The sequence below is a fragment of the Elgaria multicarinata genome, chromosome 2 (assembly GCF_023053635.1).
Source record: "Elgaria multicarinata webbii isolate HBS135686 ecotype San Diego chromosome 2, rElgMul1.1.pri, whole genome shotgun sequence".
Lineage (NCBI taxonomy): Eukaryota > Metazoa > Chordata > Lepidosauria > Squamata > Anguidae > Elgaria > Elgaria multicarinata.
Genome location: NC_086172.1, coordinates 127,311,916 through 127,337,209, shown reverse-complemented (window position 1 = coordinate 127,337,209; position 25,294 = coordinate 127,311,916). Strand labels below are relative to the sequence as shown.

At 43.5% G+C, this 25,294-nt stretch overlaps 1 protein-coding gene across 1 annotated transcript in view; it reads left to right on the top strand.

Moving 5' to 3' along the window:
- Positions 1 to 21,775, top strand: part of DPF3 (double PHD fingers 3) — a 241,782-nt gene extending 220,007 nt beyond the window's left edge. Inside the window, exons 9-11 of the mRNA XM_063117615.1 lie at positions 15,373 to 15,485; positions 16,946 to 17,027; positions 21,521 to 21,775. Coding sequence (XP_062973685.1) covers positions 15,373 to 15,485; positions 16,946 to 17,027; positions 21,521 to 21,591 — 266 coding nt within the window. The 3' untranslated portion in view covers positions 21,592 to 21,775. The remainder of the gene's footprint in view (positions 1 to 15,372; positions 15,486 to 16,945; positions 17,028 to 21,520) is intronic.
- The last annotated feature ends 3,519 nt before the right edge of the window (positions 21,776 to 25,294 follow it).

Sequence of the window (25,294 nt, the reverse complement as noted above, 5' to 3'; positions counted from 1 at the left end):
GGGAGGAGAGTTATGAGGGGAACTACCCGACACTTTCCAAATCCTGTTGGCTAAATGGGGACATTTTATTTTTTAAACTGCAGAATCTTCTTTAAAACCCCACCCCCACCCCAAATCCTTTTTCTCCCATTGTAATCAATGGGAAGGAAATTAACTATGCCAGCCTCAAACTTCAGGCTGGCATAGTTAAAGTCCAGATCTGGGGCATTTAAAAATGTCCATTTTATTACTAGCAAATGCTCCTGCTTCACACTAGTTAGGACAACCCTTAATTTGATACAGCAAAGCCTTCAATCAAATGTATACAGCTGTCTGTTGGACATATTGTGCCTGCCCTGGCACCCCTAGACATGGCTCCTGCCATACTGCACCCCTAAAGCCTACAGCTGCCTAAGGGAGCAGTTGGTCTACTCCCTTAAGGAGGAGCTGCCCCACAACAGGAATGGGGAGGCAGACTGTAACTCTGACCCTCAGCCTACTACTCTCCCATGGCTTCAAACTGTATGTGCTCGTTACTGGTTCAGAAAATCTGGTTCAGGAAGTGTGCTCCTAGTGGCTGAATATATTACTGCAGGCATCTAACACATGGACATATTAAAATTAATTAAAATTAATTAATGCATTAAAACAAAATAACTCCAAATTGGTACACAGCCTTAGCATCCCCTTAGTCTGCATGCCAAGTTTCAGGTGCCTAAGCTTCATGATTGTGTTGCTATGGAGTGGCCAGCCAGCCAAATGGAGAACCAGATAGACATGCATCCCATTATTATTATTATTATTATTATTATTATTATTATTATTATTAAGAGGGAGGCAGCAGTTTTTAGAGATGAACATTTCTGTCTTCTCCTGAAGAACCTGACAAACTCAATCCTCTAGTGAAAACCTATTTCCCCCCACCAATATAATAGATAGAATAAGAGGTTTTATTCATTGCTCCTGATCTAAAATAGCCATCAGTTTTTGTCCGGTATAAGCAACTCTTCCATAGTAATTCTACCTGATATAAAAGTGGAAAGTACTTTTATGTTTTGCAGTCAGTCTTTCTGCAACACTACCACCAGGCATATTAGAGGTAGCCAGTTCTGATAGTTTTCTGAGGAACATGTTGAGCTTTCCAAATGTAGCCATCTATTCACTTATGATTTGTGCTAAATGCAGACCTTGAAGATGATCTGCTGGTAGGGAACTAAAAAAGAACAATATTTGGCTAATGTTCTATTAAAATGGAAGAGAACTAAACTAGTTCAAATTAAACAGAAAAGGTAAAAATAATAATCAAATAATGAAGTTTTATTCTTTTATATTGGAAGCTACATAATTAACAATTAAGGCTGCAATCCTACGCACACTTATCTGAGAGTAAGTCCCATTAAATTCAATGGGGCTTCCTTCCGAGTCGACATGTATAGTACTGTAACTTTGTTTTTATAAGCCCACCTATCAAGTGGTCGAAATAGCTTCTATAGATAAACTGAACAGAACTTAGCTGAGAATGTTATGTTTAGTTTAGCCCTAGCTAGGCATAGTCATTAAACTGGCCCATTAGTATTTCTGTGGATATTATGAACAGTAAGCACCTTAGTTATGTGTATCACTTAGTCATCTCATTCAGTTGTGAGATGACTATTTAAGGAACAGAATAATCTTTCTATGTAACATAATGTGAAATGCTGAAATGAATAATTCAACTGGAGTGTGGCATTTAGTACTGGAGTTTGTATACTAAAAGATCCACATGATCTAACCATTTTCTGAGAAACACACTTCCGGAAAACTGGGTAGAAGATTCTTTCTCTCTTTCAAATTCACCTATTGAAATATATCAGTTCCACCTGTCAAGCTTCTTCGGAGCCTTTGGGTAGAAAATCCCTCGTACAAAGTAGGTTAGCAGATAGTCTTTGCATCTCTTAACATTTCATGTAAACCTCTAGACTTCTGTAAGGTTAAGGATATAATCGCAAAGCATTGTATTGTGACTCTTTGAATTGAATCAGGAGACACTCAAATTCTGAGGGTGACTTTACAGAAATGCAAATGTACAGAAATGCAAATAAGTTGTGATATGGATTCAGTTGAGAAACGTAACCTACCTGACATGGAAATGCTATGGGAGCCCTTTACATATTTTACTCCAACCATGTTCATGCATTCCGTTCAGAATGTGTCACTGACACATTGTTGACCTGGCTCAGAGGAAAAAGTGATCCACTTGAATCTGTATTGAACTTCCACTAAATACTTACAGAAATATGCTCAGGGAATCATATGAGAACAGATTGCCTTAGTGACCTGCTTCAGATAACACCAGTTTCATGTATGCTGTACATTGTTTGGATGGATAAAATAATCTTTGAAAGAAGACAACTCTCAGAGCTCTTTCAACCCAATAAACCACCCACTACATTTAGTGGGCATATTTGCTGGAAATTTCATTCAAGAAGCCAAGGACTGAGAAGCCCATAGAAAGTAAACCACCTTCCCACTGCCCTTGGGTACTCTCTCCAGCTTAAAGGCAAGGGTAGTTTGAGGAACATGCATATTCCATATTGTGGAATGAAACATGAATCACCATAGCCAAAGAAATTTGCTAAATATGAAAAGAAATCATTAAGACCAAATCTAAAAGTAAGCAGAAGATCCATTTGAAACCCACACATTCCCATGCCCACATAAGAAATAATAATACAAACATAATTAGACGTTTAAACAAACAATAGAAACTAATTCATACAATTCAATATAGTGCTACTACCATATTTCTTTTGTGGATGGAGAAAAATGTCAGCCTACAGGGTTCCTTTCCTTGTTATCCCTTACCTCCCCAACTTTATATCAGTATTTGAATTAATGCTAGCTTTTCTCTGGTGGAAGAAAAGTGACTATAACCATTTTTAAATTTCTGGTAAGGGGGAACTGGAGAGCGTTCATTGTATGTTAAGAAAAAAAATTCTGTAGATTCAGTGTTCACTATGAAACAAGATGCTTTTTAAAGTGCTTCAAAAGACAAAGGATTAAGTGTTTGGGTGATCTTTCGGTTTCAGAAGGTCGTTGGGCTAGTTCCAGGTGAGAGTGAAATGATAGAGGATGCATTTGGAACGTTCTCTTTCATTCATCAGCAAGAGATGGCATTGCAGTACATGGGCATAGATTCGTTCTTTGTAAGTATTACCTCGAATCTGTCTGTATCCTGGGCAGCACTACAGATCTTGCAGTCACAATGCTGTTTGTACTAACCCAGAAACAATGACAGAGAGAAGGTTTTCTTTTTTATTGGAGGATAACAGCTTTATAAAGAAATTTAAGGGTACATGTGTGTTTATGGAGGATGGTGTTGTTTGTTAAGCTTTTTTCCTTTTCTTTTTTAACCTCCAGTCTGCTACCCTGTATTTTTAGCATCCATGACCATGTCGTTTTTGCTTGGCTGCACATTTTGAAAGGGTTAGTGAGCCTGCAAGTTGATTGAAAGCTCTCTGGTGTGTGAACTGGCCAGTCTGGAAAGCACATCGTGAAAAATTCCTGAGCCATATGGAAGTTTTCTCCCATGATGAAGTTTGTTGAGGGTGTCATGAAAGTAAAAAGGGGGTACAGATGGAGCACCAGTAGCTTTTGGGTTGCGGTCAATTGTCTCGCTTAAGCAGAAGCCTCTCTTTCCTTTTCACAACATATATGCTGTCTTCCCTTCCCTTAGCAGGGCTCAACAGTCAAGTATATAAAAATGCCCTTGCACAGGGATACATTGACCAATGAACGATCCTTCCCAGCATAAATGGAATTCTTTACACTTTTCATTGATGGTATTATATAGTTGAAGAGTTGCTTCATTTTCAGAGCACTTGCACGAAGAGCTTAAATTCCAGTTTTCTAGATCAGTATTCCTGCCATTAAATCCCCTTGTGTTCCAAATCTGTGCAATGCTTGAAGGCAGGTTTCGTCCCCATTGGGATTGTTAAGCACTCTCGCTGCCTTTGGCAATTAGCAATTCATTACCCATAATGCTTTGCTCATTGTGGCATGTGTGTATGTGTGTGTGCGTATGTTTTTTCTGGAGGTCGCAGTGACCTAATTCACCCCCAGGAATTGCATAGTGTTGGGCGCCTTATCCAGTACATTAACAAGCTGATGCATCAATACAAGGTTATTTGAGTGCTTCTCCAGCAGTTTTCATAAGCAAGGAGGAAGCATTTTGCCTAGCAACTAGTAATGTCGAACAGGGCCAGTCTGGTAAAAGGTGAAGCAGCGCTTTAGGTATTTAGCCTAACAAGGAGAATTGTAAGCAAGCCACGTTATCTATAGATCTCAGGTTAAAGCTTCTGTCTATAATTGCTACATGTATGGATCCATCCAGGTGCCAGCCTTGCATCTTTAATGGAATGGTCAAATGCTTTAATTTATATGAATAAAGACTTTTCCTTGTCAGGAGCTCAGAAGTTGGAAGTTGAGATACCTCTGCCTGGCAGGCTGGCATGTTGCCTGATTATATATCCTGGGCTATAAATGGATTTGCAAGTTTCTTTTCAGCAGGTACATGCACCTGTCTGTTCTATAAACTTTGTCTGGCTAGATATTGCTTTTCTTACGTTGATCTGTTTTCCTTAGGGATGTCTTCCTGTGTGTAAGGGTTCCTAGTAGCAGATGCAAAAACCAGCTTTTCTACCCTCTGACCTTTTTCCAGTTCTGCAATGCCTACCTAAATCATGTCAAATGCAAGTTTGCTGAGCCCACAACTTCCTTTGCTGCTTCACCTGCTTTTTCCCTGCCCCCAGTAAGCTTTTTACAGAAAGAGGACCCTTTGTCCCCATTCCTTTTTCATTTGCTGCCCATTCCTACTTAATGCAAAATGTAGCCTACTCCCTCTAATAGCAAACTAAGGTGGTGAGTACTCGCAGAATTGGAGCCAAAGTGGGGTCACAGAGAAACAACAGGGAGATATCAGCATGCTCAGAAGAGTGGCAAGGTTTGCAGTAGTACAGAACACCTCTCTCTCTCTCTCTGGCCTTAGCTAGATGGGGCAAAATCCTGGGGTGATCCCCGGGATCATCCCTGTGCATCCACATGACACACGGGATCCTGGGATCAGGGAGGGATGATCCCTCCCTTGCCCCGGGATCTCGCCCTCTCCTTTGAGCCCGCTTTTTCCACGGTCTCGGGTTGATCCTGAGACCACGGAACGTGTGGGTGGGCATTGGGGGTTGTCCTGGTTCCTCACGAGGAGCCGGGACCTGCACATCGGGGGTGGGTGGGGGAAGGGGGGGGAAATTAAGGTGTGTGTTTTTTAAAAAATGTCCCTTTCTGCTCATGAGCGTTGTGTGCTCTTCTCCTTTAAGAATTTTTTAAAAAATGGTGGCCATGACATCCTCGCCCTCCGAGGCCATTGCGCGTTACGTGTAAACAGAGGGGGAGATCTCCCGATAAAAATATTGCGAGAGCATCACTCCTCCGTCCTGCTAGACCACTAGGTCTAGCTGAGGCTTCCCTCTCTCTCGGGCATACGTATGAGAACTGAATATGCTTGGTAACCATGTGCTTGGTGCAGTATCCAATGGTGTCATTCTGCTATTGCACATGGCACTGGGCTCACGGAAACTATGTTCTAAACTATGTGCAAGAGGAGAATCCAATTAAAGTTGCATTTGCACAAGCAAGTGCCTGCACAATGGAAAGATTCAATGGAGCGCCAAAAGCACTATTTGAATTCCCTGGGATACTGCCTGCAGTTGTAAGAGAAAGAATGAAATAGAAATGGGGGAACAGCTTTGTGGCATGCATCTATGAGCAATGTTGAAATTTTTAAGTCCTCAGATAGGAATGCTTTGGATAAGTCTGACTTTGGGTGAAGGATGGAGTTTTCTAGTTACATAGCAAGACAGGATTTGCCTGGTTCTGAAATGTCATTTGTTAGCAACTGCTGATGTGGGGAGCTATAGTGATATAGTGAAGTCATGAGCATGGAGATATTGATGGGTCATATGGGAATTAAGTGGCATAGTATATGGAGTAAGTCTGTCTGTAGTGAGTTATGTAAGTATTGGATTTGTAAGTTTGGTGCTAGAGTTGTATGTAATTTGTCACATAAGAAACACAAACCTAATACTTCTGCTTATTTAAAATAAATAAATAAGTTTAAACTTAGATGTTAACAAGCCTTTGAAAAGTTTGTTCTTTTTCTCCTTCAGATATATAATGTCCTTTCCCCACATCATAGTGAGCCTGCAGAATGGACAGATTTTAATGCTACACCATGGGATAGGTATATTACAAAGACTGGTTGTGAGCTGTCCTCACAGGATCAAGTTGGTGGTGAGTGCTGGCAGGAACAGGTCCAACAATTGTTTGTTGATCTTCACACTATAATTGGCAGTCTTTAGCACTACTATAGTTCTGTGTTCTATCTGCTAGCTAATCTGTCTAACAGGATGGAGTCATCCTGTTGTAAAGACATCAGTAGCTTGGATCCCAAGTTGCCGTGGGTGGAGTTGTGCTCACAAGGTGCTTCCACCTGTGGAAGTGGGGGAGCAACTTTTTGCCAGTTTCCCCTTTCTCTTGCAGCCCCTTGCACTCCCTGTAAATCTGCTCTGGAAGATTGGGGGTTCCTCTGGAACAGAGTGTGGGGTGGCATGGATGGCTGCAGCGAGAGTGAGGAATTGGTAAAAATCACACGCCCCTCCTCTCAATCTACCTTGGAGTGCCTTCATTGGATCAAAAGCCCTTCCATGAGTGGAAGGCAACTCGGGATCTAAGCTAATGCCTTCTATTTATCTCCAGGCAGATGATGCCAATAATTATGCAGTTCAAGCTTCCCTAAATTCCCTAAGAACCAGTCTTTTAGATTCAAGCACTATCTGGACTGTGGATCAAGACTGCAATCAGACTTTCTCACTAGGTGGGGCTGCTATTTTTTCAGGTGGAGAAACAGAGATGAATAGAATACCACTAAGTTCCTCATAACCAACAGGAATTTCTATAATCTTGCCATGAAGCCTGAGTGTGTCTGTATATTTATCTGACTGACTGGGAATTGTTAGCTGAAATTTTGAAACCACGGGCTTTTCTTATTCTAAACAACAAGTTCTCGTTCTATAAATTAAATCACAAATTTTAAAAGCCTTTTTTTTTAAAAAAAAAAATCTTAAGTGGGTGAATTGGGGCTCTAGGTGTTGGGTGCATCCTTTTGCCCCACTTTGGCCCTGTATAAGGCCATGAGTTGAAAACAAGAATTGTGGGGTCAAGAACCAGGAGATTAAACTGAGACAAGTGTGAGATTTAAGGCAGCAATGTAGAAAAAATTGGCATATGCAAAAGACATGTAGATGTGGCATGTATTAAGATTTTACTGACATTTCTTAGCATAGGTCTATTACAAAGAGATTGGTTGAGTTTTATACTGTTAATGAAAATAGTGTTAGGCCCATAAATACATAGTACAACCCCTTTATGCAGCAGTGCTTGAGCTTTCCACAACCGAAGGAACACCTGTATCCTTAAAGCTTGTAGATGGTGATAGTAATAGTGGATATCTAGTGCAAAGAATTGACTGGGATGAGAGAAAGGATTTGGTCAAATTATTTCTGATGGGATTATTTGCTATTGCTGCTTCCTGTTAAAAAAGCAGTTAGCAGCGAAAAACAAGTGATTATCAAATCCTGGGAAAATAAAAAAGCCTAATTTTTGTAAGGTTTTTGTATTATACTTTAATTGTGTCCCATATAGTTTGGATATAGTCTTCTAAGCCTGTAATGACATACCATTGACAGTTAAAATACATACATTGGCCTTGGGTTACAGAAGTGTTTCAAAAATACACAAATATAAGGAGTGCTTTCCGACGGAGGGCTCCAAACAGTACTAATCAGAAGGCATTGTGCAGCTTTTCCGTCTTATTCTCCTTAATGGATTTTCTGTGGTAAGAATAAAGATGGAAGAAGCAGCGTGAAAACAAGGGAGGTGGAAGACATTGTCATCACCTGGACCTCCTGTAAAATTCTGTGAATGGCTCAGGGCGATAAAAGCCTTGTCTGGAACACCCATGGTGTACACTGAAAAATGTATTAATCATGTATCATATAGAAACTGGTCTTTGATTACATGCTCCTAGTCTATTTGAATGATGGAAGGCTGCGTAGGTTGTGCTAGGACAGCGGTTCTCAACCTGTGGGTCGGGACCCCTTTGGGGGTCGAACGACCCTTTCACAGGGGTCGCCTAAGACCATCGGAAAACACATATTTCCGATGGTCTTAGGAACCGAGACATTTTATTTATTTGTAATTAGAAATAAATATTTCACAATATATAATTACATATTGTTTTTGTGATTAATCACTATGCTTTAATTATGTTCAATTTGTAACAATGAAACTACATCCTGCATATCAGATATTTACATTACGATTCATAACAGTAGCAAAATTACAGTTATGAAGTAGCAACGAAAATAATTTTGTGGTTGGGGGGTCACCACAACATGAGGAACTGTATTAAAGGGTCGCGGCATTAGGAAGGTTGAGAACCACTGTGCTAGGAGAACAACCTCACCAAAGGGCAAGGACTTAGCGCACACAATTGTTTGGTTGAAACAGGTCATACGCTTTATTGGCAGCTTTACAACAACACTAAGTTTGGCAAACCTGCATGGCAAGGACAAGAGGGTAACTGCCATGAGATTTGGTCAGCCTGATCAGAGACTGAAAGATGAGGTTAGAAATGGGCTGACACTGCTTTTGCCATATTTTGAGGGTGGAGCTTTGTCCCCTTCTCACTCATATTAAAACATAAGAAGTGCCCTGCTGGATCAGACTGAGGGTCCATCTAGTCCAGGGGGGAATCCATACGTCGTTCTCAGGGCGCTTCCATGCGCCCCGAAAACGATCATGTAACTTGCCTGTAAAAGAGCCAAGGAAGAAGCGTCCTTGCCGGTGCCGGCGCCGGCACCCAATTCCCTCCTCGCTGGCTGGGACGGAGAGCTCGGGGGAAGAAGGCGGGGTGGAGAGCTTCTTCCCCTCTCCACCCTGCCTTCTTCTGCCTAGCTCTCCGTCCCAGCCGGCGAGGAGGGAATTGGGTGCCGGCGCCGGCACCGGCAAGGACGCTTCTTCCTCGGCTCTTTTACAGGCAAGTTACACGATCGTTTTTGGGGTGCACTGGGGCGGATGGAAGCGCCCTGAGAACGATGTGCGGATTCCCCCCAGCACTCTGTTCACACAGTGGCCAACCAGCCATCGGCCAGGGATGAACAAGCAGGACATGATGCAACAGCACCCTCACACCCATGTTCCCCAGCAACTGGTGCACACAGGTTTACTGCCTCAAATACTGGAAATAGCACACAACCATCAGGATTAGTAGCTATCGATAGCCTTCACCTCCAGGAATTTATCCAACCCCCTGTCAAAGCTATCCAAATTGGTGGTCATCACTACATCTTGTGGTAGTGAATTCCATAATTTAACTATGCGCTGTGTGAAGAAGTACTTCCTTTTACTTGTCCTGAATCTCCCACCAATCAGGTTCATTGGATGACTCCAGGTTCTAGTATTTTGAGAGAGGGAGAAAAATGTCTCCCTATCCACATTCTCCATATCATGCATAATTTTGTACACTGCTACTTTTGTACTACTGATTTGGGAGCCTATGTCTTCAAAGCTTTCCTGGAGGAGATGCTATCAATGACTACTAGTCCTGAAGACTATGGACTATGTGCTACTTCTAGTATCAGAGGCAGTAATCCTATATACACCACTTGCTGTGGAACATGGGTGGGGTGCTGCTACTGTACCATGTCCTGCTTGTGGATTCCTGGTTGACAGTGATTCCTGGTTGGCCACAATGTGAACAGAGTGCTGGACTACATGGCACTCCTTATCCCAGAGAATCATGGGTGCCTTACGTTTTAATCTTTCAAAATCATACATCCCTGTTTAGTGCGGAAGCACCATACTAAATAAATAGTGACACAGCATAGCCAACATAGGCCATAGCTAGATGGGGCTTTATCCTGGGGAGATCCCCAGGATCGTCCCTGTTATTATTATTATTATTTATTTATATAGCACCATCAATGTACATGGTGCTGTACAGATAACACAGTAAATAACAAGACCCTGCCGCATAGGCTTACAATCTAATAAGTTGTAGTAAACAATAAAGAGGGAAGGAGAATGCAAACAGGCACAGGGAAGTGTAAACAGGCACAGGGTAGGGCAAAACCAACAGTGTAAAGTCAGAACAAACTCAATATTTGAAGGCTATAGGGAAAAGAAAAGTTTTGAGCTGAGTCTTAAAAGCAGTGATTGAGTTTGTAGTTCTCAAGTGTTCTGGAAGAGCGTTCCAGGCGTAAGGGGCAGCAGAAGAAAAAGGACGAAGCCGAGTAAGGGAAGTGGAGGTCCTTGGGCAGGCGAGAAGCATGGCATCAGAGGAGCGGAGAGCCCGAGCGGGGCGATAGTGTGAGATGAGAGAGGAGAGATAGGCAGGAGCTAGGCAGTGAAGAGCTTTGAAGGTCAGTAGGAGAAGTTTATATTGGATTCTGAAGTGAATTGGAAGCCAATGAAGAGATTTCAGAAGTGGAGTGACATGGTCAGAGCGGCGGGCCAAGAAGATGATCTTAGCGGCAGAGTGGTGGACAGAGACCAGCGGACTGATGTGAGACGAAGGAAGGCCAGAGAGAAGAAGGTTGCAGTAGTCCAACCGAGAGATAACCAGTGCGTGAACGAGAGTCTTGGCAGAAGAGACAGACAAAAATGGTCGAATCCTGGCAATATTATACAGGAAGAAACGACAGGATTTAGCTACTGCCTCGATGTGAGGAGTAAAGGAGAGCGAGGAGTCAAATATAAAGCCAAGACTACGAGCTTCCTTGACCGGAGTAAGCGTGACATCGTTGACAGTAAGGGAGAATGAGAGGTGAGGAGAAGGTTTAGGAGGAAAAACTAGCAGTTCAGTCTTTGCCATGTTAAGTTTCAAACGACGATGAAGCAGCCAGGCTGAGATATCTGAAAGACATGCCGAGATACGATCGTGAACATCTGGAGAAAGTTCCGGAGATGAAAGATATAATCCACATGATGCATAGGGGATCCCGGGATCAGGGAGAGATGATCCCTCCCTTGCCTGGGGATCTCAGCCTCCCCTTTACACCGTTTTTTTCTGCGGTTTGTCCTGGCTCCTCACAGTTCTTCGTGAGGAGCCAGGACCTGCTCACAGGGCGCAGAGCTCCTTAGGAGCACTGCGTCCATGGGAGTTGGGGGGAGTGGGGAAAATAATTTTTCTTAAAAAAAACACTTACCTTTTGCGCACAAGTGCTCGTGTGCTGCTGGCTCTTTAAGGAAACAAAAAATGGCAGGCGCGACGCCTCTCCATCTGAGGTCGTCGCACACCGCATGTGAATTGAAGAGGAGATCTTGCGATGAAAAAATTGCAAGATCTTCACCGCTAGGTCTAGCTAAGGCCACAGTCCACCTAGGGCAGAAGTGCTGAACCTGGCCTTCCAGTATTCCCCAAATGGCCACACCCCACCAGTCATTTGGTGGTTTCTCAGCATTTATATGGGTTTTTCCCCATTGTAAAAGGTTGAGATGCCTTTCCTAAGGCTTAGCTGCTGGCAGTAATAGCTCTAAGTTAAAATACGCTGGTGTTTTACACATTTGGGGTCCTTTTGGCTTCAGCCCCAACTACCACCGGAATGTAGCCCCCGAAAACTTTTCCAAAATTGAATTCAGCCCTTGGGCTGAAAGAGGTTCAACTCCCTTGGCCTAAGGTCACTACAAGGAAGACAGGGGGAAAAACAGCAACACACCAAATCTGCAGCCCTGAGAGAAAAAAAATCCTATTGACTAATGATCAATCAAAATCCATAATGACCTTGCGTTCCATGCTACTGCTAAAGTGTAGAGTAAGGGTGAGTGAGTGAGAGGTCACGCTCCAACCTGGGGTGACACACTCCTTGTACATCCTGCGGAGTGAGTAAAAGGGAAAGTGTCCTCTCTTCATCTAAGCACCCGGATTATGTATCTACCCCTCAGCTGCATGGTCGGCCAGGGGGTGGGGCTGCTCTCTAGTGAGTACGTGAGGTGCGACGTCATCAGCATCATCTTCATGCCACCCTACAGCGCTCCTCCTCATCCACTTGGCACAGCTGCACCCTTCTTACAAGGAATATAACTGAGTGAAGGAAAAATAGCTTTGTTTTTGAAAGTAAATGACTAATACTATTTCTCCCCAAAGTCATTTGTGTTCTTTTTTGGATAATATAGTGATTCCGCTTAAGATGTCTGGTTGCTGTGTCTGAGAGTACGTGGCCATAATTAATCTTGCAGTGGAGAATTCACTAATGAAGAAGCATAAATGAGCTGTGTTAAGGTTGTTACTGGTCATTAGATGTCTGCATACAGCAATTGCTCCTGGCCTTAATGTCGTTTCTGGTCATTAAGGTTTCACAATTAATGACAGCCACTCTCTTTAAATATATGTATGTGTTAAGAAACAACAAGCCCTTTTCCAAGAACGGCATTCATTTGCTCTCCAATGTGCCCAATGAACACTGCTTTCAGGAAAGAGAACTGTGAAAGAATCCTCTCACAGGAAGCTCTATTTGAAATACCAAGATCGCTGCCAACTATTTCCTATCTTGGAGATCCAGAATGACTCCCAGCTAGGAGATGGTTGGCAGCTAGATTTTAGGGTGAGCTGAAATTCAGAATAACTGGCTAAGTCAAGCATCTTGCATATTGTTAAAGACTTTGCTTAAAGAATACACTCGGCCTTTAATCACTTGAAACAGCACTGAGTCAGTAGAGAGATACATGCATCTTCTTGGGGATTCTTATTATTGGGTGTTTGCCAATGGGAGAGGGATAAAGTACAGTAAGGGGAGAGTACAGAAAGGACAGTAAAATTTTGGCAGGGAGCAGGAGTGAGCTCCCCTTTCTGCAACCCTGACAGTAAATGTCAAACTTAAAAATAGCGTAGGGCTTTTCTACATGAGGCATTTATTGTGATCATCATTTCCTACTCACTGTTGTTTGTGGGTTCTTTAGATAACAGCATGGCCATGCAGTTTCACTTCAGTGTCTAAATAGAAGATTCGGTGAGTTTTTTTTAGAGCTGAAGAAATGAAGCATTTAATTGTAAAAAAAACAAAAGAAAGTGCCATTTCCTCTTGTGTATTTGCACTATTCTGCTATACCACAGTGCCACCCGGTGGAAAAGCAGTAAAGGAAACACTCTTCGTATAGTGCTCTGATTTCAATTCTGTGATGAAAGCAAAAGTGGATATAAAAGATTAACAGCTGATTGACAGCCTCATGTAGAAAAGCTTTTAACCAACATGCTAACCCAACAAGAGCTACCACTGAAATGTCATATAACGTGAACTTCAGAGCAAGGTAAGGCTAAACCAGCCTTCCTCAAACTGGTGCTTTCCAGGTGTCTTGGGTGACAACTCCCATCAATTCCCAACACCCATCATCAGAGATGGAGAACTTCTGGTTTGCAGGCCCAATCCGGCCCATCTGACCTGTGGACCCCCCTTGGTATCCTAAGCCCCACCCTTAGAAGAATCCCTGCTGCTATCTCTGATTTATGATTGGACAAAACAGTGGGGATTCTTCTGTGTGCTTCTGCCTCTCAATATTTGCAGAAAGGAGACAACAAAATGGCAATATCTGGGCTTTCATGTGTTCCAGAAATAGTTCTTTTAGTTTAGTGGATCTACTTTGAGGCCTAAACTAGGTTTGATATGCAGTTGTGTTCATCTTTTTCTTGGCTTTTTTCTAAACCAGAAGCCGTCTGAGGAGGAGAGTCTGGGCTCAGAATTTCTGTTTGGCTGCTTTTCCACCCTCAGGGAGAAAACATAGGTGCCCTTCTCTTCTCTGTCATTAAAAACAAACAAACAGACAAACAAACAAACAAACAACAATACAGCCGGGGAGTTAAGCACAAAAATGGATGGGGGGGGAGGGGGAAGCACTCCCCACCCCTCCCACTTGATCCAGCAGCCTCTTGCGGCTGCCTTTGCTTTAAGAAGAAGATCAAGGGAGAGTTATGGATGGTTGCAAACACAGATAGCTTGAGACTGAATGCTTTCAGAACTGAGCCACTGTTCCTGAGGAGTTCTTGAGCATCCATTGAGAGACTAGAAGAAAAAACACAATCCAGCTGCAGCACTGTGAGAAAGGACAGCAAGAGGGAGAACCAATTCTTGAGGGGTTTTCCAGTGTTCTCAGTTGCTGTTCCTTGTAACTTTGTTTACCTTGAGCACCGGTGAATTTCATTCCAATCAAGTGTCATATTTTCTTCTCAATTCCAAACGATAGCAAGTCCGAAAGAGGGCCGAACCTTTAATGACAAGCTGATGCGGTTACACACATGTATATTATTTCTCTGTTTATGCCCACATGTATTTTTAATGCATGTTAACACCTGGGCGGGGTTGATAACGGCGTGCAAAATGTTCTTTTGGAGAAAGATGCCTGTTGCATCTCTCTTGGTGACCTGCAGGATGGCAGAAGTGACTGGGAAGAAAATGTCGTGACGTGATCTCAGTTGTCTTTCTTGTTTTACAGAAGGAACCCTGATCCTACCTTTGGTTTGTTTGTTTGCATTTCCCCTCAACCCTCCAGAATCCCCCATTGCTGATCCTGCTATCGTAGTCCTGCTGTTTTGCAAAGCCGGAGTCCACACGCATGAAGGGGAGGGGGGTAGAGTCCTGGCACTAGCTGTCCTTCCCCAATAGATGTGACTGTTATGCTAGCTTTCCTTCATTTACTTCTTTTGTAGGTTATTTTTGGTTTGGGGGGGAGACACAGGGGTGTTAGGAGTTTTGTTTGTTTGTTCGTTTGATCCTGAAAGGTTGGCCGTGCAGTTTGGTTTCTTCTGTGCGAACCAACCGTAGGAGTGCAGAGCTCTTAAAAATACAACTTTGCTCATGATCACTTGACAGATGCAGTCCTCTTAATGTGTAGGCAATGAAAGTGGAGAACAAATTCTTATTAGAGCATGTTTCAATCAGGTCAAGTTAGTCTCCAAGAAAACAACAACACACCTATTGATTTCTTTGGAAGAGGAAGAGACTATTACGTACGTCCTCTCACTTTTCCTTTTCTTTTTAAAAGGGAGCGAGAGAGCCCACCATGTTTTTAAGAGCTCTGAATAAAAACTGCTTTGCCAATGGGGAAGCGGGAAGGGATGAGTCTGGTTTTTCTTGTGCCCGGCAGCAAAAGGGTTAATGCCTGCTTTCCTCTTTGATATCCATTAGTTTGGAGCCCATGTTGTGATTGGTCCATGTCCATGTGTCTTTTTGTTCCTGGATTTTATGACTTTCACTGGAAGAGCAATCCAAAGTGCACCTTACTAAGGACGAGCATTTCCCATTTCTCCAGGTCACCCAACCTGCTTGCAATTCACGGCAAATATGACTGAGGCGGTCAAAACCTATCAATGGCAATGCATTGAGTGCAAATCCTGCAGCCTCTGTGGGACCTCTGAGAATGATGTAAGTTTATTTTTATTACCCATATTGAGATTAGTAATTTCTTTGAAATGCAAACCAATACGCATCATGTTCTGTCTGTAAGGTTAATTCATTATTTATTTATTTAGCACCATCAATGTACATGGTGCCGTACATAGTAAAAGAATAAAACAGAAACACCCTGCCACATAGGCTTACATTCTAATAAAATCATAATAAAATAAAATCATAAGAAAGAGCAGAGAATGCACCAAATAGGCACAGGGGACAATAATGAGAAGATAGTCCTTTCTGTGACCTATAGTAGTGCATGCACACATTCTCTCTCCCCCCCTCCCCTTTTTTGCCTGCTCCCTTTAAAATTGTCTTCAACGCTTTACATAGAATCACTTAAGATTATCACACTTTATACAAAGGGATGGAGATGATAATCTCGGCACACACCATTTCCCACCTAGAGTAGGGGTGGACAACTTGTGGTCCTCAAGAGAGCCCCACCAGATGCGCTCCCACTACGATCAATGCCCAAGCAGGAGAGCAGTTGGCGGGGTTTTCCAGAGCATCCGCTGGAGGATGTGAGCCAGCACTGGGGGGAAGAGCAGCACAAGCTGCCCCTCTTCCTGATCCACTGCCTGATGTGGGCGCCTCGCTGTGCTTCATAGCAGGCCCTGCTATGACTTGCGCTCTGGATGAGATGTGAATATGTGTGGATGGCTTTGCAAGTCTAACATAGTAAGTATAAGGACCTGGAAAATGGATCAGCTGTAGACATTAGGACTTTGAGACAATGCAGAGACCCGAAGGAGGTGGATGGATTCATAGTGAAGTAGTGAAAGCACAGATCTGTTACATTTACATTTGCAGTGGCAGCTCTGCTTAGTAAAATATTTGGAAACCATAAATCTGGGGAAGATGGAATTTAAGTTTTCTTCCTCTGATACTGCAGATGTCATTTATGTGTTTTCCATCTGGTCTAATTCCCTATTTTATGGCAAGGGAGATTTCAAGTATATTTCCAAGCTAATAATAGGCAACATCAATAATAACAAAGGCAACAAACGTTTATTAAAGCTCCTCCTAATTTGGCAAGAAAACATTGCATTTTTTAATGCAGAGCCTACAGGAAGCATATCGTAATTGGTGTGTGTGTGTGAGAGAGAGAGATAGAGAGAGAGTGATGATACTAGGTCATGCCCTGCACTCAATAGGAGATTTTTCAATTTGAAATACAAGTTGCAACGTGTATGTCAGTTTTCTCCTGGAAATAAGCTGTTTACAAATTGAGAACAGAATGACAGTCATTTCAGAAAGCAGGTACAATGTCCAGGTCTTTCTACCTATCTTAATGTATGTATTCTTTATTACCTTATTACCAGAACGTCATAATTATAGTATCCGAATGCACATGCTTCTGGGGTCCCATCAGCTGGTATGAATAATGTCAATCTTTCTCTCTTTCAACCCTAACAATCCTGGATCAGGACCAGCTGCTGTTCTGTGATGACTGTGACCGTGGCTATCACATGTATTGCTTAAACCCACCAGTCTCTGAGCCCCCTGAAGGTAACATGGCTTAGAATATCTGCACAGGGCATTACAAGCATGTCTGTTGGGGGAGGAGTGGGAAACTGTATAGTCTGGGCCTTTATTGGTATTATTGATATTGGCCCGGTTCATAGAATCATAGAATAGCAGAGTTGGAAGGGGCCTACAAGGCCATCGAGTCCAACTCCCTGCTCAATGCAGGAATCCACCCTAAAGCATCCCTATAGAATCATAGAATGACACGCTAAACCATGCTGCTTAACCACAAAGTGGTTAAGGGAATCCTTAGCCATGGTTTAGCATGTCGTCTGACACACGTTTTGACTAAAATTTTGGTCCGTTAACCACACTGTGGTTAGGCTTACTTACCACATTCTGCAATGTGGTTAGTGGCACTAACCATGGCTAAAAGTGTCGTCTGACACATGTCTGTGGTTAACGGGCCAAAATAATAGAGCCCAAAGTATAGAGTGGCTGAAATTGCCATGGCTGATCTACACTTCGGGCTCCGTGCCCATCGGGGGTTGGCTGGGCTTGGGGGGAGGGCACTGGGTTTTATTAGAAATGCCCATGGGTGTGTGTGGCTGGGCTGGGGGGAGGGTGTGGGGTTTTATGAGAAATGCCCATCGGGGTGGGGTGGGCTGGTGGGAGGGTGTGGGGTTGTTGTTGTTTTAAAAAAGTACTCTGTTCGGTGGAGGAGCACTCCTGCACTGTGTCCGCCCTCCCAAATACATTCAAAATGGCAGCCACACCATGCTTCGCCCTCCAAGTACGTCACGCACCGCTTGCGTGTAGTATGCCCCCCCTATTGGGTGGTATAAAAATGTAATAAATAAATAAATTATATTAAAACTGCTTGCCCTCCCCCCAGCACACCCCCATGGGCATGGAACCCGAAGTATAGAGCAGCCGTGGCAATTTCGGCCACTCTATACTTTGGGCTCTATTATTTTTGCCCATGGAGGACTCAGGTGCTGCACTTAACCCTTTTGTGGTTAAGGCAAACTTAACCACAAAAGGGTTAAAAGTGTCGCCTGCACCCATTTTGCATGTGGTTAGCATAACCATAGCTGGCCGTGGTTACATTAACCACAAAATCCAAAGTGTTGTCTGAACCGGGCCATTGTTAAAGTAGAGTGACCAGAAGCCATAGGGACTCGTTTCCAGTTCCTTTTCAATACTTGTGTAGAAGAGAATCTTGGCAACTTTTCCATCCTCAATAGTACTGTGACATAACAAGCCATATCCCCTGAAACAGCCACTTCTCTGAGCCTAGCAAAGGTTGCATTTTCCTATGTGGCATCTGATCAGACAAGGCCAACAGCATGAAGTAGTCTGAACAGTGCAATACTACAGAAGCAAAAGCAGACAAGAACACTACTTTCTCCAGTTGTTAGATCCTGTTCATTTAACAGCTGCCTTATTGGATCTGTCACATGCCTAAGAAGGTCCTTCAGTCATAGAGAATCATCAGATGAGTGTTTTATAGCATGCTCATTACTGGCGACTCAGGATGTTTACGGGTCCTTCTGATGATGCTGTCTACCTCCCGTGCGTCTCCTGCTCCTTCTGCTTTTTTTCCGTCAAAAAAATAAGACCCGGAAAATCCAATTCTTTTCTGAAACTTGCTGCCATTTCCTGCTGTGTGTGGGAGAAGCAGCATACTAAAAACTCCCACTGAATGGGCCATGTGGTCGTTGCTTGCTTCCTCTTTCTTCCCCATGTGAAGAAAGAGGAAGCTGTTTGTCGCTATTGTGGGACAGAAGCAGGAGGCAAAGCAACGGTAGGGAAGCGTGGTTTCCTTCCTGTCTGATGAGGCTCATACTTCGCTTCTCTTCCCATCAGAATTTTGAAGTGGCTGATGGATTTGAGAAACTATTTCTAGCATTATGCTTGCAGCTCAGCATTTTCCAAACAGCCATACACACCAATGTGTGACTGAACAGAGCAGAAATTGGCTAATGAAAATCCAATTTCATTGTGGTGTTCACAAAAAAACTTCTCTTTTAAAAAAAATTGATTAGGAAGCTTGTGTTTCTTTGATTGGAAAAGGAAAATCTAAACGTTTTCTGGTGTCTTCAATAGCAGCTAACACAGTAATTCTCCAAACGGTGTGATGGGGCACATAAGTGGACCATGGGGAAATTAATTAATTAAGGGTGCAATCCCATGCATGTTTAGGCAGAAAAGAGTGCTACAACTTCCGGCATTCTTTATCCGTCCATCCTGGGAATTGTAGGACTTCTTTCTGTCTAAACATGCATAGGATTACACCCTAAATAATTAACATTTCCTGTGAGCCTGAAGTCTCCACCCACAGAGGACAGAGACTGCTTGCCAAATCCTGAACAATTTGCCTCCTTATGTTCAGCCCGTGTGTGTGTGTGTGTGTGTGTGTGTGTGTCTTTTGTGTGTGTGTGTGTGTGTGTGTGTGTGTGTGTGTGTGTGTGTGTGTAGTTTGGATGTATCTCTCCGTCAGGGTGATGGGATCATTCTTTTATTCCCAATGCAGAAATGCAGCAGGATTAAACCTCAATGAAATTCCCTCACCCCAGGCTCATGTATGGGATTAGAACCCAACTTTGGAGGTGTCGGTGGTGGAGGAGGAGGAGGAAGGAGTGCTGGTGTCTACAGGGAGTTAACCTACTCATAGGAGATGGAAGGTTCAGCTCCCTCACCCATAAAGCCCTTTTGGCTCCTGAAATCAACTGCCCTGCTTTATCCATAATAGAGGCAGCCTGAAGTTTAAACCAACAGATCTGCTGCCACCATAACATAGAGGCTGAGCTTGAATTAAGGGCAGTGAAGGGCATTCTAGCCCACAGGTGGCTAATCTGCGGTACAGATGCCACAGGCAGTACAAGGAGGAGGAGGAGGTGGTGGAGAAAAAGCCAAGAATAGTTCTGTAAACAAGCTAGATCCTAATGTCTTTCAAAATGACTGAAAAAGAGATTATATTTACCATTCTGGAGAACTAATAAAATCAATATAGCAAGAAGACCTGTTCAGGGCTGCCAAGAGCGGGTTTGGGCCCCAGTGGGGCCCCCATATAGTAATACACATCTAGTCCCAAAAGCCTTCAGAAATATTTGGTTCACTTAAGATATAATGATTCCTTTAAATACAGTGTCCATGTTTATATTAGCATGTGTAATATCCCCCTAAGATTTTCATTTTATCTTTCATAACCATGTTCTGTCCTAAATCGCCATATGTTGTTTGAATTACTGTGGAATATTGTGTGTTTCCTTCTCTCCCCCTTTTTCTTTCTTTTTTCTTTTCTCTCTCTCCTCTTTTTCTTTTTTCTTTTGTCTCTCTCTTTGCGAGTGTATATATTTTCTTGGTCATTTTCATTGTATTTCATGTATATTGCCAATAAAATAAAAATTAAAAAAAACAAGGGTGGACTGGCTAAAAATCTTTAGCCGGCATGGCCTGTGGGCAGGAAACTGCCACCCCAAGCAGCAGGAGGGCTCCCGGAGGAGGAAGGCTGCCTGAGGCCCAGGCGCCCCCCACCCCATCTGGCACCTTCGGAAGGCCTGCCAGTGCCACTAGCTCTCCCTGCTTTGGGCTGGCCTGCTTGGCTGCCCGCTCCTCCACCCCAGCCCTCAATGAAGCCCAGAGAGCAGGACTGGCAGACCACTGTGGCAGCCTCCCCAGGGCCACACGGCTCCAGCCTCCCCAGGGCCACACGGCTGACTGGCTGGTGAGGAACACCCTCCGTGGTGAGAGATGTGCTGCGAGTCCCATAGCACTCAGGTTGGCTGTGGCCCTTGGCCGCCTTTCCCTCCCTCATTCCCGCTCCTGACCCCCAAGTGCTTCCGGGACCCTCCAAGCTATGCAACATAGGCCTCAGGGCCCCTTCCAGACCACCAGGTCCCGGTAATTTGTACTGGCTTCCTTCCCCCTCTTGTCAGCTCTGGACCTGTTTCTTCAACGGTGTGTGTATGTGTGTGTGTTTGTGTGTGCCTTTCTAAAACAATTATCCTTAACATTAGCTTAAGACATTGGAATGATGCAGCAAGCAGCTTAAAAAGATCCATTCCATATCTTTAGAAATTCGGCTTATACATCATTTATCTTTTTCTAAGAATGAATTTTTCGAGTCAAAGTAGCTGAGACATAAAAGATCTGATTTTGCTTGGAATCATGGTAATGGAGGAAGGGAGGGTGTCAATCAAAATCGAAGACCCCTCTGGGTGGAAATGTCAGAACATCCGGTCATAGATCTCCTGCGTCTTGTGTAATGTGGTCCTTAAATACATAAACTTTCATAAAGTAAAATATGTGCATACAGAGAAAAACACACATTTGTGATCATCCCATATTGGTGATCATCTACACGGAGTCATGCTTTTTCCTACCTGGAAGTGTTTTCTCTGTAGGAAATGTGTAACATGAAAAATGCCTCTGGTGTAGCACTACTTAAATAGAACTCTCTCTTGTTCCACATTTTGAGATATCCTCTGAGTCTTTTGCAAATCTGAAGGCTTCATGTCATTTATTTACAGGGAGCTGGAGTTGTCATTTGTGCCGAGAACTTCTCCGAGAGAGAGCATCAGCGTTCTGCTTCCAGCCCTAAAAGGATCTCCATGGACCAGGATTAGGGTTGTTCCTGGACTTGTAGCACCAGCGCACAACTATCGTTCACCATTTAAGGATATGTGTAACCACAAACACACCTGTTCACACGTGAAAGAGAATGGACATTCAACAAAGTATCTGTGGAGTTTGCTGTCCAAGTGTAGATTTCACAAATATCGTACCTCCTGGGTTCTACTAGAAGGGGCACACTTTTTTTTAAACGTTCCAGATGGATTCTTTCCACTGCAGTGCATGATTGCAGATATACTGTAATAGATTCACAAGTGTTATGATAATAGCAAAGAGGGCAACTGTTGTAACTGTTAATATTTAGACATTTAAAGTGTGTGGCATTGTGCTTTTTTTGTTTGATGTATTCCTGATGTTATCTCCACAACCGTTTTTGATACAGGGCTATGGTGAAGATACCAAGAAGTCTCACTCGCTACAGGTTTCTAATGGGAACGTTCTTCTTACAAGCATATTTTTTAGATGCAGAGGGCCTTTGAAGGACACAGGACCTCAATCCTTCCCGGACATTCATAACAAAGCCCAAACAACACATTACAGGTAGAATCCAACTGAGCCTTCCTTATTTCCTGGTAACATATAGGTGAAAAAAGGTGATATAGTGACATCCCCTTAATTCAGGGGAGCCCTCTGGGGTTCTTAATATGGCCTCTAGGCTTCCACCCTCTTCCCTCGGCTCCACTCCTTTCCCTCAAACCACCAATTGTTGGGTGGCTTGCCAGCTTTTGTGCAGTTTCTGCCGTTCTAAAAGGTTGAAAAGCTAAAGCTACATTACTGGCAGTAAGAGCTTTAAGCTAAAAGATGTTAATAGGGGGTTTATTGGCCCCACCCCTTTTGCCTTTGGCCACACCCACCACTGGAATGTGGTCCCCCGAGATCTTCTCCAAAATGGAACCTGTCCCTTTGGCTGAAAGAGGTTCTTTGCACCCCTCCCTTAGTGCTTCCCCCCTTGCCCTACTTTATTTGCCACTTTGAGGTGCTGGCTTCATGTCATGTGTCTTTTCAAAATGCACATTACCCAGGGAGACTTGGGTGGTGAGCAGGCAGGTCTTTAGGTCCATGCATCTCTCCCTAATATGTAGTTTATTAAATCCCAGATCAGTTCCAATTGTACAGGCAGGAGGTGTGTCTGATATGTTGATAGCAGGTGGTACCCCCCTTCCTGCAGGACACTTGCTTCTTTATAGTCTATCCCAGGGGTGGACCATTTGAGGCCCTCCAGGTATTTTGACCTACAACTCCCATCATCCTTCATCATTGGCTATGCTGGCTAGGGCTGATATAGGGCAAAACATCTGGAAGTCCAGAAGTTCCCCACCCCTGCCCTATCCCTCAGGCCTTTCAATGCTGAGCTGAGCTCTAATACTAGAGATGAGCCTGGCTGCTAGAATGGCACCTTGGGGGAGATGCTATGAAGAGGTGAGCAGAAGGCATGAGAAGGGTTCTGTTCTCCTCACTTGCATGCCCTTTTTACTCAAAAGTGGGATTGAGGCAAACCTGATGTGCTGATGTTGTAACACCCTAATTCTGTTGTTTGTTCAGGAATGATCCTAAGACTTAAAATGGAAATAATAGATGTGCTTTTAAGATAGCCATCCAGCATCACATATGACTTTGTTACATGGGCAAGATCTACAGCAGGGATGGGGAACTGAAATGGAGGGAGAGGGAGATGACCTCTTCTCCGGGTCTCTGTGGGCTTGATGATGTCAGGGGGTGGGATCACACACCCTAACATCATCTGGCCCCTGGCCAAAATGCCAGCTGAACTCCTCCAACCAGAGCTTCATTTTGGGGACTGGGCTTCACCTGCTCAGCACCTTCCCCCATTGTGGAGAACTTGGGGCAGGCAAAGCTGCTCTGACCAAGACATTGGGTGGAGGTGCATTCCTCCACCCAGAACCTTAGTGGTGGGCCCCAGCTTCGCTTTGGGGGAAGACCATATGTGGTGAAGCTGCCCCAGAACTGACTGGCAGTAGCTCTCCATGGTTTCAGACAGGAGTGTTTCCCAACCCTATATGGCAATATTAGGGATGGAAACTGGGACTTTCTGCATGCAAAGTGTATGGCTCTTCCAGCCCACGTTGTGTGATTAAACATACAATTGATTTCAGTGTAAGAACTAAGCACATACTTACAGTACATCCCTTTCATCTAAATCAGTAAGCATTTAAAGTGCTTAACTTAAAGAGCGTGACCCATCCAAAGTTTTCTCCATTTGTTTCATTTTTTTCAGTATGTTAGGCGTAAAAGGTTTGGACTGAGATTCTAGGTTGCAGTCCAAGCCACGAAGGGCCTGTTCAGACAACACGCTAAGCTGTAGTTAGGCTGCTAACCCTTTTGCAGCAAGTGGTTAGTGAGCATGTTTAAATCGTGGCTGTGTAGCCACCCTGCTTAGGAATGGTTCACACGACATGCTAAATCATGGTTCACACAACATGCTAAGCCATGTTTAGCTCAAAATGCTTAACCACCGTGGCTTAGCATGTTGTCTGAACTAGGCCTAAGAGAACCAATGTCAGAATGTTGACTTCCATTGGGTAGGGATTGCACCCTTTCAACCCTCTCCAAGGACCTATTCTTATGACGGTACATATTTCAAAGGATTATCCAGTGCAGATGTGAGGGCACACGGTGAGCATCCTTGCGCTGGTGCTGGAATCTAGCTGCACCTACACTTCTGGTATAGCAGCAGCACTCCGGTACAGCCATCAGCACTGGCGATTACCCCTGTCTTGCTTGAAGGTGCTGTGCAGCACTACCCCTAACAAAAGGGGAAAATAGGCTCAGGTGTTCTTGCAGTTTCTATCCTGGCGTCTGTATCTAAAGATACATGAAATAAGTAAAATGGCAATTATGACATGCTTCCATCCTTAAAAGAAGACCACCCAAATGTTGGAGCCTTGTTCCTCCCCTCACTCCGTTCTTTCTCATAAGCAGCTATGGCTTTGTGAGAGTTGTACTAAATGCATATAAAACAAAAGGGAAGATGTGAACCTAAAGTCTCTTGGGGTTATCTGCATCAATGGACACAAGTTCCAGTAATGAGCATGTCCCAAACTTTCAGTTGCCAGAAGCTGAAAAGGAACAACAAGGGACCGTGTACTCTATGAACACCCCCTTTCTTGTATATTTCTTTTGAAGGATCCAGTACTGGCACTGTCAGAGACAGCACACGAGGGTGGTTTTCACATTGATCTGCAGTTGTCTGAAGGTCCTTAAGATTGATTATGTATGACCCTTTTACTTTCATCTTATTTTGGAGAAAGAATGACTTGTATGTAAATACATTGTATACATTCCATAATTAATTTGTTGTAATATGCTATGGGAAACGTCAAAATTACCATTAGCTCTCTTTAAGCCCAGTATTTGAAGTAAAGAACTGATTAGGTTTTATTTTGTTAAAAATTGCAGGCGTCTGTGTTGGTCCATTTAAAAAAATAAATACAGCAGGCACATTATCATAATACATTTAATAAGACCAACTGCTGAAAATCACAAGGTCGTAAACCCACTTTTGAGTTTCACGGAATTCTTCGAAATGCTAGAGTTTAAACAAATAAACAGAGGATTAAGATGGGGGGTGGGGAATGTTGCTGGTCTAGACCATGGTCTGCAATTGCAATATAAAGTATTGTTTTTTTTTAAATAGAATCTAACAGTGAAGT